Source organism: Aphelocoma coerulescens, chromosome 11 (genome assembly GCF_041296385.1).
Source record: "Aphelocoma coerulescens isolate FSJ_1873_10779 chromosome 11, UR_Acoe_1.0, whole genome shotgun sequence".
NCBI lineage: Eukaryota > Metazoa > Chordata > Aves > Passeriformes > Corvidae > Aphelocoma > Aphelocoma coerulescens.
Genome location: NC_091025.1, coordinates 21,366,888 through 21,386,963, shown reverse-complemented (window position 1 = coordinate 21,386,963; position 20,076 = coordinate 21,366,888). Strand labels below are relative to the sequence as shown.

The following is a 20,076-nucleotide window of genomic DNA, read 5'->3' as shown; positions in this document are numbered from 1 at the left end:
CTGACACTGATGAAATAAATAAATAAATGGAGAAAATGATGCTAGAGGCCTGAATCTTCATATTTACAGGAGAATCCGAGGGGCTGAAACAAGCCTCTCTGCATTCCATGCCAGAAGGATTCCTACTCATTAGCACATATAAATGCTGATGGGTAATTAAGTAATTTGGGAGACAGACCATGCATATGGGAAGCATTTTTGGTATTTTATGACCCCCTTCACTGACCTATGTAATTACTGTGCTGCTGATTAATGCAGCAACATAAACTCTCTGTGAACATTCTCTATTACGAAGTTTATTTCGATTCTAGATGACTTTTCTTTTTATTTGTTCCACTGGGATCAAAAAAAAAAAAAATCATTGTTAAATTGTTCTGTTCCCTCCAATGCTAAGAGAAAAAGAATATTATTAAGTAATCAGTTTCTAAGCCACCTCCAGTGTAGTACAGAAAACAGAGCCAACTTCTATTTGGCAAGAGCAATTCATGTCAAACCAATCTAATCTCCTTTTCTGACAGGGCAAATGGCTCAATGGATAAAAAGAAGCAGTAGATGGGACATTTTTACTGTAGTAACATTTTAATGTGTGGTATTTTTACAAACACTACTTAGAAATCATAGGACGATATTAGAACACATGGATGGTCTCACCTTGTGCTGGAGCAAAACTTAGTGGGGGAAAAAAGGGGAGTTTAGGGAATAGTGGTTAATGATTTGTCCTCTGGGAATAACTCCCTGGGCAGCACTGCAGAAAAATGGGATTTGCTCGACTTCCTAAACTCTCCTGTAATCAGGCCCTGGGAATGACACTCTTTTTATATAATACCAATGATAAATACATAATTTCTCGTGATGTCTTTTTCCTCTGAACTCAAGCTTTTCAGTAAGAAATTTATTGAAATTTACCTTTAAAGTTCAGCTGACTCACTAACTTGACAGGGATTAAAAAATAAAAGCTGAAAGATAGTCCCGATGTCTCAGGGGGAGGAAAAGGGACAGAAACCTGACACACTCCTTAGACTAGGAAAATTTGGATGTGCACCTGAAGACAAGAACTATGAACTGTTGGGTCAGCTAGGCTGGGTTAGGAAGCTAACGCTGTGACAGGGACATTTCAAACCCTGGCACAGGAACCCGTGCACTCAGAAGAAGTTGATGTTTAAGTCATGCAGATTCACAGGAATATGAATCCAGAATATGACATCAGGAATAGGTGATTATAATTACATACTCCAATTAAGGACAACATTTGATCACTTGCAGGTACTTAAACACTTTCCTGAAGAAATGCAAACTGTGTTGTTTCCTGCATTAGGAATTATAACTTAAGGTCATGGTTGCAATTCCAGATCTAAATGAGAGCAAGTAGGTATCAGATGGAGGTCTAGAAGAGGGATTTAGATGCTGAAAGAGCTTTTAAAGTCTGAACCTAAAAGAAGAAATCATTTCCTTTATAAATATGAAACTATAAACAGGAGCAGTGTGTAAAGCTCATAGATCGGACTCACTCTTGAAGATGATCCTCTCTGGAAGAAATTTGACTTCAGCTGGAGGAAACCTGTGGCTCACCAAGCCACTTAAGGTGAATTCTTGGGAGACATATCTGCAGTTGTTAATGCTTTCTGCAGAACACCCAAATCCCCCCCATTTCTCTCCACCACTACCTTGCAGCACTAGCTCTTGCCAAACCCAGATCCTGCTCACAAACTCTGTGTGGCACCTGGCAAGGGAGAAAACTGCTCACTGGAGTAGTGACTGAAACACAGACTGACTTGAACTAAGAGGACAAGTGACACCCTTGCCAAGTGACAGTCAGAACCCGCTGGGTTCCCAGCTGTCCCTCCCTCTCCACACCTCAGCCAAGCCATCTCTTCCCCTCACCAAGCACTCCCAGCACCTCACCCGAGCTACAGCCATGGATGTGGACTCCTGCACATCAGGAGAAGGTGAATTTCCCTGAACAGGAGGAGTTTGTGCTGCCTTAGCACCAGTGTGAGCAAGCAAAGGAGCGGGACAAGCTGGGACAGGCCAGGCTGTGTGGGGCAGAGCCAGCCATGCTGCTGCTGAACCCTTTCCCCACCCTAACACACAGCTCTGCACTGCTGATTGACTATTTTCTGCCAGTTTGGGCACCTTGGTGCCACCCCGGGGAATGTGTGGAATGATGGCATTCCATATGCTGTGGAATATGACCACAGGCATGCAAGTCACAGTTACCATTATGCATCTCTGAGTTAAACTGTGTTACAGCAAGAGCTGTTTTACGTGGATGGGGAGGCGGAGGTGCTTTATGGCCAGCAGGGAATCTCAAAGCCTGGGCTTCTGCTAAATGTGCCAGGGGGCTAAAAAAGGGGTGTAGTTCCCAAAAGGTCAGTTCAGCACCATTCCTGAGCTTGACAGTCACTTTAAATTAGCATGCAATTTAAAAATAAGTATTACACATGACGGTTATCTGACAAGGAACATGTAATTTACATTTTGAAGCTCACACTCTTTGTTTTGACGTAACCCGTAAAGTTCCTGCTCTGCGAGGCCAGTGGACATTCCTTACTGCCTTTAACTCATTCACCTCTACCTGTTTCCAGGTGATCTTTTTTATCCTTCATCATATTTTGGAAAAGCAATTCCACAGGACAAGAGCTCATAGTAAATCTCTGGTGCTCGTGCCAAGGAGGACATGATAGACCTGACAAGTTGTGGGATCCCTTTTAGCACCAGGAGTTGTATCATTCATCCAGAGACCCCTGACAGTCATCTCGAACATTACGTGCCCTCGCGCTGCTTTTTAAATCCTATAGATGTTTAAAGAAATGCTTTTATCTTCTTTGACCTTCTGCAACCATGCAAGTATTAACATACACACTGCTCACAGAAAGACACTGGATAAAATGGTTATTTTTAGAATTTCCTCACTTCATAAAACAATACAATAGCTATGATGCCACAAAGAACTCACTATGAATTCTTCTTATAAGCAAACAGAGGAAGTGTAAGTTTAGGAAGAGACAAGGAGTTCAGAAGAGGCAATTCATTAAAATACTAGATTTAGTAGTGCAAGTAAAAATATATCTATAAATACTGGTTTTGCTTTGGATCAGTGAGAACATAAACTAGATTTTATGCCACAGGTCGGTCTTAAACTTGGGCAGAAATGCCTAACACTTAATAACCATCTATGAGTCCAAGTTTCATTTGAGATAAAAAGCAACAAAGGCAGGGAACTATTCAATTCATGACCAACTTTCTGGCTTCTGGAAAGATTTGTTTATGCTGTTACAAAAGCGGGGTTTAGTTGAGTAATGTATTCTTTGTTTGAGATTCCCACTATATTATTTTATGGGTTTAGGAACATTTCAGCTTCTCTCTTTTCAGTATTACCTGTTCTGCCAGTGAGGAAGCAACGAAGTCACAGCAGAGTTTAAAACCACTGGCCAGAAGTTGTCCTTGTGTGCTTTTCCCCAGTTCCTAGGACATGTTGAAGAACTTTCTTATGAAATGGAGTGTCAGCCATCTGATTGCAGCTGGCTTGGGATGGGACCTAATGACCAGGAAATGCAGTGAAAAAAATAAGTGTGTTGGAAATGGTTTCTGAAGGACTGTCAGGAATTTGTTTTGGGGCTTTCTGGAAGCACTGCCATGTTGAGTTCTGTTGCTGTGTGTTTGAGGAGTAACTTCAGCTCTCTGTAGATCACCACCCTTACTTGGCCTACCTTCCACTGAATGCTCCCAGTTCTCTTAGGGATAGGGATCCATAAGAGGAAACCCAATAAAATGGACAAGCAGCTTCTAATTTCCCTCTGGCTAGATTTTACAAGATGTATTTGGAGACGTTTAATAAGCCACAACCAGAGATTCTCAAACCGACTTGTGTCCCAACACTGTGACTTTATAGGCGCTTTTTGACGGACTCCAACCTACCTGTAGTGCTGCAGTTGTGATTCCAGCTGCTGAACGTATATTTGCAGATGTGGCACCTCATTAGCTTTCTCTTCCAGCTCCTTCACTTTGCCAAGACTGTTGAGGACGGCGTGTCTGGCCTCTTCCACCTTCCTCCTCGTCTCCGCCTGCTCCCTCTTCAGGTTACGGTTGCAGTCTTCCAGGCTGACCAGAGCTTCCTGAGAGCTCTTCAACTCCCTCTCCAGCTCCTGATTGAACTTGAATGCTTCTTCAGTCTGCCCATCCCTGGAGCTCCGGATGAGCTCCATTTCCTTCAGGACACTTTGGAGGCACTTGGTCTGGGAGTTGCTTCTGTGTTAATGGTCTCTTACTCCCTACGAAACAGGTTCCCTCCTCTTTATGGCTGGCATGGCTCTTCCACAGTCCCACCTGTAATGACCAGGAGCAGAAAGCAGGGAGAAATTGATGTGTTTTAAAGCAACTGACATTTTAGTAAAGACTGAAAATGGCTGGACTGTGCTTTGTTGGGGTTTTTTTTGAATCACATACAGTTGATCAGCAGCTAAAGCTACTTGACCTTTGCCAAACACAGAGACAAGGAAAAGATCTCTGGAAAGTAGTTTTTAATACCTAGCTATACATTTAGTTTTCAAACTACTCGCTATTATGTTATTGCACAAGTTTCTGTATAGCTTTAATGTCATTACTGTGGTCTGTACTCAGAAGTCAAGTAGTGTGCTGAAAAAGATATTTCCCATGAAGTTGTGTTCAGAAGAAGAGAGCAGGGAGCAGCTGGGGGGGTGTTCTGGAGCTCTCCTCTTTGTCCTTTTGATTCTTCCTGGGGCCTCAGACTCTTGACTTCATGTTTGCTTCAGATTTCCTTTCCCTTTTCAGATGAAAATGGTAAAAGTGGCTTTGACTTGCCGTGATGGACGTTGTGAAAAGGAGCAGCCAGCTAACGCAAGTGGCAGTGTCACACATGGAGCAGTTCTGTGAGTCCTGTGTTAGTACCAAATCAGACCTGGTCAGACCTGCCAGAACAACTGGTCCATGCTGCCCTTCACTGCTCTGCCTGTTCCACGCTATTTCATGCCAGAGTAATTTAACTGCTGTTAAGTGTGTATGTGTTTCACTCGAGCCAGTACAGCAGAACCAGCAGAAACCAGCCCCAGAATTAATGGGGCTCCGCAGAGGAGCCCAAGACTGTTCATCAGCCTGCCCACAGAACTGAAATCTTGTGACCACGCTCTGAAGAAAATGTACTTCTAAGGTTTCTGAGGCACTTATGACTGAGGCACTGTACGTGCTTGTACAGCTAAGACTCCAGAAGTTCTTTCCCACTTCAGGAAAAACCCTGCAGTGGTGCATATCCAGTATATGGTATCAGCACATCCTGACTGAAAGTGCAATAGAAGCAGCAGCTCTGTACGCTTGGGTCTGTTAAGCTGAACTCCCCTACACTTCTAACAGAGTGCTCATCAGCCTGTCCCATCGCTACATACAATGGCACACTGGTGAAGATACGTTTCTCCTTAAAGCCTCCCTGCAACTAAACTTTGCTAAAAAGTTAATGCCGAGGATGAACGAGCAACTTGGGTCTCAGTCTGGAGGTGGAGGGGTTTTTAACACTGACTTTCCAAGAGCAGCATCTTTCCTGAAGCACTCGGGGCCACCCGAGCCGCCTCCGAGAGGCCGGTGCAGAAGCCGCCCCGGACTCACCTGCAGCGCCAGGCACCGCGCATCTCTGCTCTGCAGGGCGGCCCGCGTGTCCTCCACCAGCTCCCGCAGGCTGCCGTTCTCCTCTTCCAGCTTGGCGATGCAGTCCTCGGCCTGCTCCAGCCCCACGATCTCCTCGTAGCACTCTCGGGAGCAGGGCCCCAGCGGCCGCCGCTCGGCGCTGCCCGCGGCTCCGCGGCTGACGGGGTCGGCGCGGCGGGGGCTGCGCAGGCGATTCTGGGTCTCGATGTGCTCGCTCTCCCGGCCCAGCGGCAGCCGTGGCCCCGCGCCGCCCGCACAGGTGCTGAAGTGGCCGCAGAGCCGCGCGTGGAACTGGCGGAAGGTGAGCTCAGCCGAGAGCCCGTCCCAGAACCCCGCGCACTCCTCGGGGTCCGCCACCTCCTCCAGCCCCAGCACCTGGCACAGCGTGCACAAGTCCTCGCCGGGGATGCGGCCCTCCCCGGCGCAGTCCAGGTGGTGGAAGATCTCCTGCAGGTACTGGTCCAGGCCGGCGGCCAGCACGACGATCTCGTTCTCCACGCCGCGGTCCAGCCCGTAGTGGTAGGCGAGGGTGCTGACCAGCCACTGCGTGCGCCAGACCGAGCACCCAAAGGGGTCCCGGTACTCAGGCGACTCCATCGCGCCCGAACGTCCCGCGGTACTGCCTGACCATCCCGAACGCCCGCCCACCCCAGCGCTTGGCCAAGGCCCCGGCCGGCGTCAGGGCAAGATGGGATGGGCGGGACGGGCGGGAATATTCTGTGCTAGATTGTCCTCGGGGCTTTGAGGTAAATCTCACTAAATCTGGTGATTTTCGTGTCCAGATGAACTTTTTTTAGCTAGTAAGGAAAAGGGAAGAGGTGCCATCAAAAATTAATTCCTCAAAATTTAAATGGCCCAACCACACTGAAAAATGAAGTCTAAATTGAAGAATATTTTATTTTTTTTTCTGCTTACAGGTGGGGTCAAACATGCAGTGCTATTGTAAATAAAGTTCTTTGAAGTGATTCCGGCAGCACTCAGCTGCATGAAAATAAAGCAGCAAAGGATGAGACAGGGCACGGGAAGAGTCTTCAGGCCTTCCTGTTGTAGGTACAACAGTCGGAAAACTGACTCTAGCAGATGCCCCAAGGTGTTGGTGGGCCAAGCCCTGTTCTGGCTGGTCCAGTTTCAGTCCTAGCTGGAGGACCAGGGTGGCTGGCTCGGGAGGGGAGGAGGTGGGGGGATCTCGGGGGGCTTCAGCTTCACAGCTGGGTTGGGGGGGCGTGGGGGAGGCAGAGAGTGCTGGTGCTCTGCTTTTCTGGGTGACTGCAGCTGCTGCCGAGGCCATGTCTGGGAGCTGTCAAAGCGGACGGTCTTTGGGCTCCCTGGAGGCGAGGGTGAGCCGGGCCTTCCTGGCTGGGACGCTGGAGCTGGAGCAGGGCGACTGTGGAGAGAGGAGGTGTCTGAGGCCCGCAGCTGCACCTGGCACACAGGGACCCTCCTCCCAGCAGGGCCCAGAGCTGGCAAGGCTCCCCGGCACGGCTGCAGCTGCTGGCACACCTTGGCCCAGGTGCACAGCTGCCCGTCAAGGCCCCAGCCAGCAGGGGATGGCTCTGGGCAGGGTCCCTGGCCAGGAGCGGGCCCCAGAGCACGTCTGCCTTTCACGGGCAATCTCGGCCCCGCTCTTTCTCCTCCCCGCCTTGCTTTGCCCCTGCCTGGTGCTCCTGGGGCTGCTCTTGGCCAGGCAGCCTCCGTGGGAGCCAGCACTGGCTGCAGCCCGAGCGGGCTCCCCAGGACAAGGCCCCGCAATTAAGAGGCCAATTAAAGCACTGGACAGCAGCAGAACCCTCAGCAGAGTTGTTTGGACAACCATGGCCTCGCCACAACTCCACAGCAGCCTCCCTGGGAATGTTTCCTGCCTATAGGCAGCCTTTAAAGGAAGCTGGGGGATGGAGATCAACAACTTACTGTTCCTTGCCCTTCCACCACCAGAACCCGACATAGCACAGGACGATGGAAAGTGGCACAGTGATCAGCGTCACTACTGTGCCTACCACGCAGGACTTGCGCACATCCTGGGGGCAGAAAACTCTCGGGCTGCTCGACGTCTCCTGGGCATTTGTGTCTGACTTGCCAAGCACATCTGTGGGAGCAATGGGGAGCGTGAGCCCGTGCTCTGCACCACTGCTGAGCTGGCAGCACGTTGGATACGGCCAGGACGTTCTCTGTTTCCCCAGAGCTGGGGCCTACAGGCACCTTGCCGCCCCTGGGCCCAGGCTGTGCCACCAACAAAGCCCAGAGGGCCGGGAGGAGAGCCCAGGGGCAGCGCAGCTGCTTGGGCAGGGGCTCCTTGGGGGGACACGGGCCAAAGGCATCCCTGCAGCAGCAGCTGCCACCACAACCCTCCCTGCCCTGCGACAGCTCCTGCAGCTTAGGGGGAAAAGCCAGGCCCTGGCAGGACACACAGCAGCCCTGCCCAGAGTTGCTGGCTCTGGCCCTGGGCTGGCGGCAGGCTCTCGCTCGGGGCTGCTCCTGTGCCTGGGGCCTCTGGGCACTCAGGGCCAGCTCCGGGAGGCGGCTGCAGCAGGAGGGCCCTTGGTGCACGAGTCCTGTTTGCCAGGGGCTGCGGAACAAGCTCCAGAGGCCTCGAAGCCAAAGCGCCTCCAGCTTTGGCTGCAACCGCTGCCGCTGCCATGCTCTGCTGCCACAGTATTGCCTCAGAATATTTCTTCTTGTGCAGTACACAGGAAGAATAATCTGTGCTAGATTGTCCTCGGGGCTTTGAGGTAAATCTCACTAAATCTGGTGATTTTCGTGTCCAGATGAACTTTTTTTAGCTAGTAAGGAAAAGGGAAGAGGTGCCATCAAAAATTAATTCCTCAAAATTTAAATGGCCCAACCACACTGAAAAATGAAGTCTAAATTGAAGAATATTTTATTTTTTTTTCTGCTTACAGGTGGGGTCAAACATGCAGTGCTATTGTAAATAAAGTTCTTTGAAGTGATTCCGGCAGCACTCAGCTGCATGAAAATAAAGCAGCAAAGGATGAGACAGGGCACGGGAAGAGTCTTCAGGCCTTCCTGTTGTAGGTACAACAGTCGGAAAACTGACTCTAGCAGATGCCCCAAGGTGTTGGTGGGCCAAGCCCTGTTCTGGCTGGTCCAGTTTCAGTCCTAGCTGGAGGACCAGGGTGGCTGGCTCGGGAGGGGAGGAGGTGGGGGGATCTCGGGGGGCTTCAGCTTCACAGCTGGGTTGGGGGGGCGTGGGGGAGGCAGAGAGTGCTGGTGCTCTGCTTTTCTGGGTGACTGCAGCTGCTGCCGAGGCCATGTCTGGGAGCTGTCAAAGCGGACGGTCTTTGGGCTCCCTGGAGGCGAGGGTGAGCCGGGCCTTCCTGGCTGGGACGCTGCAGCTGGAGCAGGGCGACTGTGGAGAGAGGAGGTGTCTGAGGCCCGCAGCTGCACCTGGCACACAGGGACCCTCCTCCCAGCAGGGCCCAGAGCTGGCAAGGCTCCCCGGCACGGCTGCAGCTGCTGGCACACCTTGGCCCAGGTGCACAGCTGCCCGTCAAGGCCCCAGCCAGCAGGGGATGGCTCTGGGCAGGGTCCCTGGCCAGGAGCGGGCCCCAGAGCACGTCTGCCTTTCACGGGCAATCTCGGCCCCGCTCTTTCTCCTCCCCGCCTTGCTTTGCCCCTGCCTGGTGCTCCTGGGGCTGCTCTTGGCCAGGCAGCCTCCGTGGGAGCCAGCACTGGCTGCAGCCCGAGCGGGCTCCCCAGGACAAGGCCCCGCAATTAAGAGGCCAATTAAAGCACTGGACAGCAGCAGAACCCTCAGCAGAGTTGTTTGGACAACCATGGCCTCGCCACAACTCCACAGCAGCCTCCCTGGGAATGTTTCCTGCCTATAGGCAGCCTTTAAAGGAAGCTGGGGGATGGAGATCAACAACTTACTGTTCCTTGCCCTTCCACCACCGGAACCCGACATAGCACAGGACGATGGAAAGTGGCACAGTGATCAGCGTCACTACTGTGCCTACCATGCAGGACTTGCGCACATCCTGGGGGCAGAAAACTCTCGGGCTGCTCGACGTCTCCTGGGCATTTGTGTCTGACTTGCCAAGCACATCTGTGGGAGCAATGGGGAGCGTGAGCCCGTGCTCTGCACCACTGCTGAGCTGGCAGCACGTTGGATACGGCCAGGACGTTCTCTGTTTCCCCAGAGCTGGGGCCTACAGGCACCTTGCCGCCCCTGGGCCCAGGCTGTGCCACCAACAAAGCCCAGAGGGCCGGGAGGAGAGCCCAGGGGCAGCGCAGCTGCTTGGGCAGGGGCTCCTTGGGGGGACACGGGCCAAAGGCATCCCTGCAGCAGCAGCTGCCACCACAACCCTCCCTGCCCTGCGACAGCTCCTGCAGCTTAGGGGGAAAAGCCAGGCCCTGGCAGGACACACAGCAGCCCTGCCCAGAGTGGCTGGCTCTGGCCCTGGGCTGGCGGCAGGCTCTCGCTCGGGGCTGCTCCTGTGCCTGGGGCCTCTGGGCACTCAGGGCCAGCTCCGGGAGGCGGCTGCAGCAGGAGGGCCCTTGGTGCACGAGTCCTGTTTGCCAGGGGCTGCGGAACAAGCTCCAGAGGCCTCGAAGCCAAAGCGCCTCCAGCTTTGGCTGCAACCGCTGCCGCTGCCATGCTCTGCTGCCACAGTATTGCCTCAGAATATTTCTTCTTGTGCAGTACACAGGAAGAATAATCTGTGCTAGATTGTCCTCGGGGCTTTGAGGTAAATCTCACTAAATCTGGTGATTTTCGTGTCCAGATGAACTTTTTTTAGCTAGTAAGGAAAAGGGAAGAGGTGCCATCAAAAATTAATTCCTCAAAATTTAAATGGCCCAACCACACTGAAAAATGAAGTCTAAATTGAAGAATGTTTTATTTTTTTTTCTGCTTACAGGTGGGGTCAAACATGCAGTGCTATTGTAAATAAAGTTCTTTGAAGTGATTCCGGCAGCACTCAGCTGCATGAAAATAAAGCAGCAAAGGATGAGACAGGGCACGGGAAGAGTCTTCAGGCCTTCCTGTTGTAGGTACAACAGTCGGAAAACTGACTCTAGCAGATGCCCCAAGGTGTTGGTGGGCCAAGCCCTGTTCTGGCTGGTCCAGTTTCAGTCCTAGCTGGAGGACCAGGGTGGCTGGCTCGGGAGGGGAGGAGGTGGGGGGATCTCGGGGGGCTTCAGCTTCACAGCTGGGTTGGGGGGGCGTGGGGGAGGCAGAGAGTGCTGGTGCTCTGCTTTTCTGGGTGACTGCAGCTGCTGCCGAGGCCATGTCTGGGAGCTGTCAAAGCGGACGGTCTTTGGGCTCCCTGGAGGCGAGGGTGAGCCGGGCCTTCCTGGCTGGGACGCTGGAGCTGGAGCAGGGCGACTGTGGAGAGAGGAGGTGTCTGAGGCCCGCAGCTGCACCTGGCACACAGGGACCCTCCTCCCAGCAGGGCCCAGAGCTGGCAAGGCTCCCCGGCACGGCTGCAGCTGCTGGCACACCTTGGCCCAGGTGCACAGCTGCCCGTCAAGGCCCCAGCCAGCAGGGGATGGCTCTGGGCAGGGTCCCTGGCCAGGAGCGGGCCCCAGAGCACGTCTGCCTTTCACGGGCAATCTCGGCCCCGCTCTTTCTCCTCCCCGCCTTGCTTTGCCCCTGCCTGGTGCTCCTGGGGCTGCTCTTGGCCAGGCAGCCTCCGTGGGAGCCAGCACTGGCTGCAGCCCGAGCGGGCTCCCCAGGACAAGGCCCCGCAATTAAGAGGCCAATTAAAGCACTGGACAGCAGCAGAACCCTCAGCAGAGTTGTTTGGACAACCATGGCCTCGCCACAACTCCACAGCAGCCTCCCTGGGAATGTTTCCTGCCTATAGGCAGCCTTTAAAGGAAGCTGGGGGATGGAGATCAACAACTTACTGTTCCTTGCCCTTCCACCACCAGAACCCGACATAGCACAGGACGATGGAAAGTGGCACAGTGATCAGCGTCACTACTGTGCCTACCACGCAGGACTTGCGCACATCCTGGGGGCAGAAAACTCTCGGGCTGCTCGACGTCTCCTGGGCATTTGTGTCTGACTTGCCAAGCACATCTGTGGGAGCAATGGGGAGCGTGAGCCCGTGCTCTGCACCACTGCTGAGCTGGCAGCACGTTGGATACGGCCAGGACGTTCTCTGTTTCCCCAGAGCTGGGGCCTACAGGCACCTTGCCGCCCCTGGGCCCAGGCTGTGCCACCAACAAAGCCCAGAGGGCCGGGAGGAGAGCCCAGGGGCAGCGCAGCTGCTTGGGCAGGGGCTCCTTGGGGGGACACGGGCCAAAGGCATCCCTGCAGCAGCAGCTGCCACCACAACCCTCCCTGCCCTGCGACAGCTCCTGCAGCTTAGGGGGAAAAGCCAGGCCCTGGCAGGACACACAGCAGCCCTGCCCAGAGTTGCTGGCTCTGGCCCTGGGCTGGCGGCAGGCTCTCGCTCGGGGCTGCTCCTGTGCCTGGGGCCTCTGGGCACTCAGGGCCAGCTCCGGGAGGCGGCTGCAGCAGGAGGGCCCTTGGTGCACGAGTCCTGTTTGCCAGGGGCTGCGGAACAAGCTCCAGAGGCCTCGAAGCCAAAGCGCCTCCAGCTTTGGCTGCAACCGCTGCCGCTGCCATGCTCTGCTGCCACAGTATTGCCTCAGAATATTTCTTCTTGTGCAGTACACAGGAAGAATAATCTGTGCTAGATTGTCCTCGGGGCTTTGAGGTAAATCTCACTAAATCTGGTGATTTTCGTGTCCAGATGAACTTTTTTTAGCTAGTAAGGAAAAGGGAAGAGGTGCCATCAAAAATTAATTCCTCAAAATTTAAATGGCCCAACCACACTGAAAAATGAAGTCTAAATTGAAGAATATTTTATTTTTTTTTCTGCTTACAGGTGGGGTCAAACATGCAGTGCTATTGTAAATAAAGTTCTTTGAAGTGATTCCGGCAGCACTCAGCTGCATGAAAATAAAGCAGCAAAGGATGAGACAGGGCACGGGAAGAGTCTTCAGGCCTTCCTGTTGTAGGTACAACAGTCGGAAAACTGACTCTAGCAGATGCCCCAAGGTGTTGGTGGGCCAAGCCCTGTTCTGGCTGGTCCAGTTTCAGTCCTAGCTGGAGGACCAGGGTGGCTGGCTCGGGAGGGGAGGAGGTGGGGGGATCTCGGGGGGCTTCAGCTTCACAGCTGGGTTGGGGGGGCGTGGGGGAGGCAGAGAGTGCTGGTGCTCTGCTTTTCTGGGTGACTGCAGCTGCTGCCGAGGCCATGTCTGGGAGCTGTCAAAGCGGACGGTCTTTGGGCTCCCTGGAGGCGAGGGTGAGCCGGGCCTTCCTGGCTGGGACGCTGCAGCTGGAGCAGGGCGACTGTGGAGAGAGGAGGTGTCTGAGGCCCGCAGCTGCACCTGGCACACAGGGACCCTCCTCCCAGCAGGGCCCAGAGCTGGCAAGGCTCCCCGGCACGGCTGCAGCTGCTGGCACACCTTGGCCCAGGTGCACAGCTGCCCGTCAAGGCCCCAGCCAGCAGGGGATGGCTCTGGGCAGGGTCCCTGGCCAGGAGCGGGCCCCAGAGCACGTCTGCCTTTCACGGGCAATCTCGGCCCCGCTCTTTCTCCTCCCCGCCTTGCTTTGCCCCTGCCTGGTGCTCCTGGGGCTGCTCTTGGCCAGGCAGCCTCCGTGGGAGCCAGCACTGGCTGCAGCCCGAGCGGGCTCCCCAGGACAAGGCCCCGCAATTAAGAGGCCAATTAAAGCACTGGACAGCAGCAGAACCCTCAGCAGAGTTGTTTGGACAACCATGGCCTCGCCACAACTCCACAGCAGCCTCCCTGGGAATGTTTCCTGCCTATAGGCAGCCTTTAAAGGAAGCTGGGGGATGGAGATCAACAACTTACTGTTCCTTGCCCTTCCACCACCGGAACCCGACATAGCACAGGACGATGGAAAGTGGCACAGTGATCAGCGTCACTACTGTGCCTACCATGCAGGACTTGCGCACATCCTGGGGGCAGAAAACTCTCGGGCTGCTCGACGTCTCCTGGGCATTTGTGTCTGACTTGCCAAGCACATCTGTGGGAGCAATGGGGAGCGTGAGCCCGTGCTCTGCACCACTGCTGAGCTGGCAGCACGTTGGATACGGCCAGGACGTTCTCTGTTTCCCCAGAGCTGGGGCCTACAGGCACCTTGCCGCCCCTGGGCCCAGGCTGTGCCACCAACAAAGCCCAGAGGGCCGGGAGGAGAGCCCAGGGGCAGCGCAGCTGCTTGGGCAGGGGCTCCTTGGGGGGACACGGGCCAAAGGCATCCCTGCAGCAGCAGCTGCCACCACAACCCTCCCTGCCCTGCGACAGCTCCTGCAGCTTAGGGGGAAAAGCCAGGCCCTGGCAGGACACACAGCAGCCCTGCCCAGAGTTGCTGGCTCTGGCCCTGGGCTGGCGGCAGGCTCTCGCTCGGGGCTGCTCCTGTGCCTGGGGCCTCTGGGCACTCAGGGCCAGCTCCGGGAGGCGGCTGCAGCAGGAGGGCCCTTGGTGCACGAGTCCTGTTTGCCAGGGGCTGCGGAACAAGCTCCAGAGGCCTCGAAGCCAAAGCGCCTCCAGCTTTGGCTGCAACCGCTGCCGCTGCCATGCTCTGCTGCCACAGTATTGCCTCAGAATATTTCTTCTTGTGCAGTACACAGGAAGAATAATCTGTGCTAGATTGTCCTCGGGGCTTTGAGGTAAATCTCACTAAATCTGGTGATTTTCGTGTCCAGATGAACTTTTTTTAGCTAGTAAGGAAAAGGGAAGAGGTGCCATCAAAAATTAATTCCTCAAAATTTAAATGGCCCAACCACACTGAAAAATGAAGTCTAAATTGAAGAATGTTTTATTTTTTTTTCTGCTTACAGGTGGGGTCAAACATGCAGTGCTATTGTAAATAAAGTTCTTTGAAGTGATTCCGGCAGCACTCAGCTGCATGAAAATAAAGCAGCAAAGGATGAGACAGGGCACGGGAAGAGTCTTCAGGCCTTCCTGTTGTAGGTACAACAGTCGGAAAACTGACTCTAGCAGATGCCCCAAGGTGTTGGTGGGCCAAGCCCTGTTCTGGCTGGTCCAGTTTCAGTCCTAGCTGGAGGACCAGGGTGGCTGGCTCGGGAGGGGAGGAGGTGGGGGGATCTCGGGGGGCTTCAGCTTCACAGCTGGGCTGGGGGGGCGTGGGGGAGGCAGAGAGTGCTGGTGCTCTGCTTTTCTGGGTGACTGCAGCTGCTGCCGAGGCCATGTCTGGGAGCTGTCAAAGCGGACGGTCTTTGGGCTCCCTGGAGGTGAGGGTGAGCCGGGCCTTCCTGGCTGGGACGCTGGAGCTGGAGCAGGGCGACTGTGGAGAGAGGAGGTGTCTGAGGCCCGCAGCTGCACCTGGCACACAGGGACCCTCCTCCCAGCAGGGCCCAGAGCTGGCAAGGCTCCCCGGCACGGCTGCAGCTGCTGGCACACCTTGGCCCAGGTGCACAGCTGCCCGTCAAGGCCCCAGCCAGCAGGGGATGGCTCTGGGCAGGGTCCCTGGCCAGGAGCGGGCCCCAGAGCACGTCTGCCTTTCACGGGCAATCTCGGCCCCGCTCTTTCTCCTCCCCGCCTTGCTTTGCCCCTGCCTGGTGCTCCTGGGGCTGCTCTTGGCCAGGCAGCCTCCGTGGGAGCCAGCACTGGCTGCAGCCCGAGCGGGCTCCCCAGGACAAGGCCCCGCAATTAAGAGGCCAATTAAAGCACTGGACAGCAGCAGAACCCTCAGCAAGAGTTGTTTGGACAACCATGGCCTCGCCACAACTCCACAGCAGCCTCCCTGGGAATGTTTCCTGCCTATAGGCAGCCTTTAAAGGAAGCTGGGGGATGGAGATCAACAACTTACTGTTCCTTGCCCTTCCACCACCGGAACCCGACATAGCACAGGACGATGGAAAGTGGCACAGTGATCAGCGTCACTACTGTGCCTACCATGCAGGACTTGCGCACATCCTGGGGGCAGAAAACTCTCGGGCTGCTCGACGTCTCCTGGGCATTTGTGTCTGACTTGCCAAGCACATCTGTGGGAGCAATGGGGAGCGTGAGCCCGTGCTCTGCACCACTGCTGAGCTGGCAGCACGTTGGATACGGCCAGGACGTTCTCTGTTTCCCCAGAGCTGGGGCCTACAGGCACCTTGCCGCCCCTGGGCCCAGGCTGTGCCACCAACAAAGCCCAGAGGGCCGGGAGGAGAGCCCAGGGGCAGCGCAGCTGCTTGGGCAGGGGCTCCTTGGGGGGACACGGGCCAAAGGCATCCCTGCAGCAGCAGCTGCCACCACAACCCTCCCTGCCCTGCGACAGCTCCTGCAGCTTAGGGGGAAAAGCCAGGCCCTGGCAGGACACACAGCAGCCCTGCCCAGAGTTGCTGGCTCTGGCCCTGGGCTGGCGGCAGGCTCTCGCTCGGGGCTGCTCCTGTGCCTGGGGCCTCTGGGCACTCAGGGCCAGCTCCGGGAGGCGGCTGCAGCAGGAGGGCCCTTGGTGCACGAGTCCTGTTTGCCAGGGGCTGCGGAACAAGCTCCAGAGGCCTCGAAGCCAAAGCGCCTCCAGCTTTGGCTGCAACCGCTGCCGCTGCCATGCTCTGCTGCCACAGTATTGCCTCAGAATATTTCTTCTTGTGCAGTACACAGGAAGAATAATCTGTGCTAGATTGTCCTCGGGGCTTTGAGGTAAATCTCACTAAATCTGGTGATTTTCGTGTCCAGATGAACTTTTTTTAGCTAGTAAGGAAAAGGGAAGAGGTGCCATCAAAAATTAATTCCTCAAAATTTAAATGGCCCAACCACACTGAAAAATGAAGTCTAAATTGAAGAATATTTTATTTTTTTTTCTGCTTACAGGTGGGGTCAAACATGCAGTGCTATTGTAAATAAAGTTCTTTGAAGTGATTCCGGCAGCACTCAGCTGCATGAAAATAAAGCAGCAAAGGATGAGACAGGGCACGGGAAGAGTCTTCAGGCCTTCCTGTTGTAGGTACAACAGTCGGAAAACTGACTCTAGCAGATGCCCCAAGGTGTTGGTGGGCCAAGCCCTGTTCTGGCTGGTCCAGTTTCAGTCCTAGCTGGAGGACCAGGGTGGCTGGCTCGGGAGGGGAGGAGGTGGGGGGATCTCGGGGGGCTTCAGCTTCACAGCTGGGTTGGGGGGGCGTGGGGGAGGCAGAGAGTGCTGGTGCTCTGCTTTTCTGGGTGACTGCAGCTGCTGCCGAGGCCATGTCTGGGAGCTGTCAAAGCGGACGGTCTTTGGGCTCCCTGGAGGCGAGGGTGAGCCGGGCCTTCCTGGCTGGGACGCTGCAGCTGGAGCAGGGCGACTCTGTGGAGAGAGGAGGTGTCTGAGGCCCGCAGCTGCACCTGGCACACAGGGACCCTCCTCCCAGCAGGGCCCAGAGCTGGCAAGGCTCCCCGGCACGGCTGCAGCTGCTGGCACACCTTGGCCCAGGTGCACAGCTGCCCGTCAAGGCCCCAGCCAGCAGGGGATGGCTCTGGGCAGGGTCCCTGGCCAGGAGCGGGCCCCAGAGCACGTCTGCCTTTCACGGGCAATCTCGGCCCCGCTCTTTCTCCTCCCCGCCTTGCTTTGCCCCTGCCTGGTGCTCCTGGGGCTGCTCTTGGCCAGGCAGCCTCCGTGGGAGCCAGCACTGGCTGCAGCCCGAGCGGGCTCCCCAGGACAAGGCCCCGCAATTAAGAGGCCAATTAAAGCACTGGACAGCAGCAGAACCCTCAGCAGAGTTGTTTGGACAACCATGGCCTCGCCACAACTCCACAGCAGCCTCCCTGGGAATGTTTCCTGCCTATAGGCAGCCTTTAAAGGAAGCTGGGGGATGGAGATCAACAACTTACTGTTCCTTGCCCTTCCACCACCGGAACCCGACATAGCACAGGACGATGGAAAGTGGCACAGTGATCAGCGTCACTACTGTGCCTACCATGCAGGACTTGCGCACATCCTGGGGGCAGAAAACTCTCGGGCTGCTCGACGTCTCCTGGGCATTTGTGTCTGACTTGCCAAGCACATCTGTGGGAGCAATGGGGAGCGTGAGCCCGTGCTCTGCACCACTGCTGAGCTGGCAGCACGTTGGATACGGCCAGGACGTTCTCTGTTTCCCCAGAGCTGGGGCCTACAGGCACCTTGCCGCCCCTGGGCCCAGGCTGTGCCACCAACAAAGCCCAGAGGGCCGGGAGGAGAGCCCAGGGGCAGCGCAGCTGCTTGGGCAGGGGCTCCTTGGGGGGACACGGGCCAAAGGCATCCCTGCAGCAGCAGCTGCCACCACAACCCTCCCTGCCCTGCGACAGCTCCTGCAGCTTAGGGGGAAAAGCCAGGCCCTGGCAGGACACACAGCAGCCCTGCCCAGAGTTGCTGGCTCTGGCCCTGGGCTGGCGGCAGGCTCTCGCTCGGGGCTGCTCCTGTGCCTGGGGCCTCTGGGCACTCAGGGCCAGCTCCGGGAGGCGGCTGCAGCAGGAGGGCCCTTGGTGCACGAGTCCTGTTTGCCAGGGGCTGCGGAACAAGCTCCAGAGGCCTCGAAGCCAAAGCGCCTCCAGCTTTGGCTGCAACCGCTGCCGCTGCCATGCTCTGCTGCCACAGTATTGCCTCAGAATATTTCTTCTTGTGCAGTACACAGGAAGGATAATCTGTGCTAGATTGTCCTCGGGGCTTTGAGGTAAATCTCACTAAATCTGGTGATTTTCGTGTCCAGATGAACTTTTTTTAGCTAGTAAGGAAAAGGGAAGAGGTGCCATCAAAAATTAATTCCTCAAAATTTAAATGGCCCAACCACACTGAAAAATGAAGTCTAAATTGAAGAATATTTTATTTTTTTTTCTGCTTACAGGTGGGGTCAAACATGCAGTGCTATTGTAAATAAAGTTCTTTGAAGTGATTCCGGCAGCACTCAGCTGCATGAAAATAAAGCAGCAAAGGATGAGACAGGGCACGGGAAGAGTCTTCAGGCCTTCCTGTTGTAGGTACAACAGTCGGAAAACTGACTCTAGCAGATGCCCCAAGGTGTTGGTGGGCCAAGCCCTGTTCTGGCTGGTCCAGTTTCAGTCCTAGCTGGAGGACCAGGGTGGCTGGCTCGGGAGGGGAGGAGGTGGGGGGATCTCGGGGGGCTTCAGCTTCACAGCTGGGTTGGGGGGGCGTGGGGGAGGCAGAGAGTGCTGGTGCTCTGCTTTTCTGGGTGACTGCAGCTGCTGCCGAGGCCATGTCTGGGAGCTGTCAAAGCGGACGGTCTTTGGGCTCCCTGGAGGCGAGGGTGAGCCGGGCCTTCCTGGCTGGGACGCTGGAGCTGGAGCAGGGCGACTGTGGAGAGAGGAGGTGTCTGAGGCCCGCAGCTGCACCTGGCACACAGGGACCCTCCTCCCAGCAGGGCCCAGAGCTGGCAAGGCTCCCCGGCACGGCTGCAGCTGCTGGCACACCTTGGCCCAGGTGCACAGCTGCCCGTCAAGGCCCCAGCCAGCAGGGGATGGCTCTGGGCAGGGTCCCTGGCCAGGAGCGGGCCCCAGAGCACGTCTGCCTTTCACGGGCAATCTCGGCCCCGCTCTTTCTCCTCCCCGCCTTGCTTTGCCCCTGCCTGGTGCTCCTGGGGCTGCTCTTGGCCAGGCAGCCTCCGTGGGAGCCAGCACTGGCTGCAGCCCGAGCGGGCTCCCCAGGACAAGGCCCCGCAATTAAGAGGCCAATTAAAGCACTGGACAGCAGCAGAACCCTCAGCAGAGTTGTTTGGACAACCATGGCCTCGCCACAACTCCACAGCAGCCTCCCTGGGAATGTTTCCTGCCTATAGGCAGCCTTTAAAGGAAGCTGAGGGATGGAGATCAACAACTTACTGTTCCTTGCCCTTCCACCACCGGAACCCGACATAGCACAGGACGATGGAAAGTGGCACAGTGATCAGCGTCACTACTGTGCCTACCACGCAGGACTTGCGCACATCCTGGGGGCAGAAAACTCTCGGGCTGCTCGACGTCTCCTGGGCATTTGTGTCTGACTTGCCAAGCACATCTGTGGGAGCAATGGGGAGCGTGAGCCCGTGCTCTGCACCACTGCTGAGCTGGCAGCACGTTGGATACGGCCAGGACGTTCTCTGTTTCCCCAGAGCTGGGGCCTACAGGCACCTTGCCGCCCCTGGGCCCAGGCTGTGCCACCAACAAAGCCCAGAAGGCCGGGAGGAGAGCCCAGGGGCAGCGCAGCTGCTTGGGCAGGGGCTCCTTGGGGGGACACGGGCCAAAGGCATCCCTGCAGCAGCAGCTGCCACCACAACCCTCCCTGCCCTGCGACAGCTCCTGCAGCTTAGGGGGAAAAGCCAGGCCCTGGCAGGACACACAGCAGCCCTGCCCAGAGTGGCTGGCTCTGGCCCTGGGCTGGCGGCAGGCTCTCGCTCGGGGCTGCTCCTGTGCCTGGGGCCTCTGGGCACTCAGGGCCAGCTCCGGGAGGCGGCTGCAGCAGGAGGGCCCTTG

At 56.0% G+C, this 20,076-nt stretch overlaps 1 protein-coding gene across 1 annotated transcript; it reads right to left on the bottom strand.

Moving 5' to 3' along the window:
• Positions 1-3,914: 3,914 nt before the first annotated feature.
• On the bottom strand, positions 3,915-6,291 carry LOC138117246 (EF-hand and coiled-coil domain-containing protein 1-like). Its single transcript, XM_069027339.1, is given in 3 exon segments — positions 3,915-4,247; positions 4,249-4,326; positions 5,617-6,291. Coding segments are annotated over 3 exon segments (1,047 nt in total). The 5' UTR covers positions 6,253-6,291.
• Between the last annotated feature and the right edge of the window lie 13,785 nt (positions 6,292-20,076).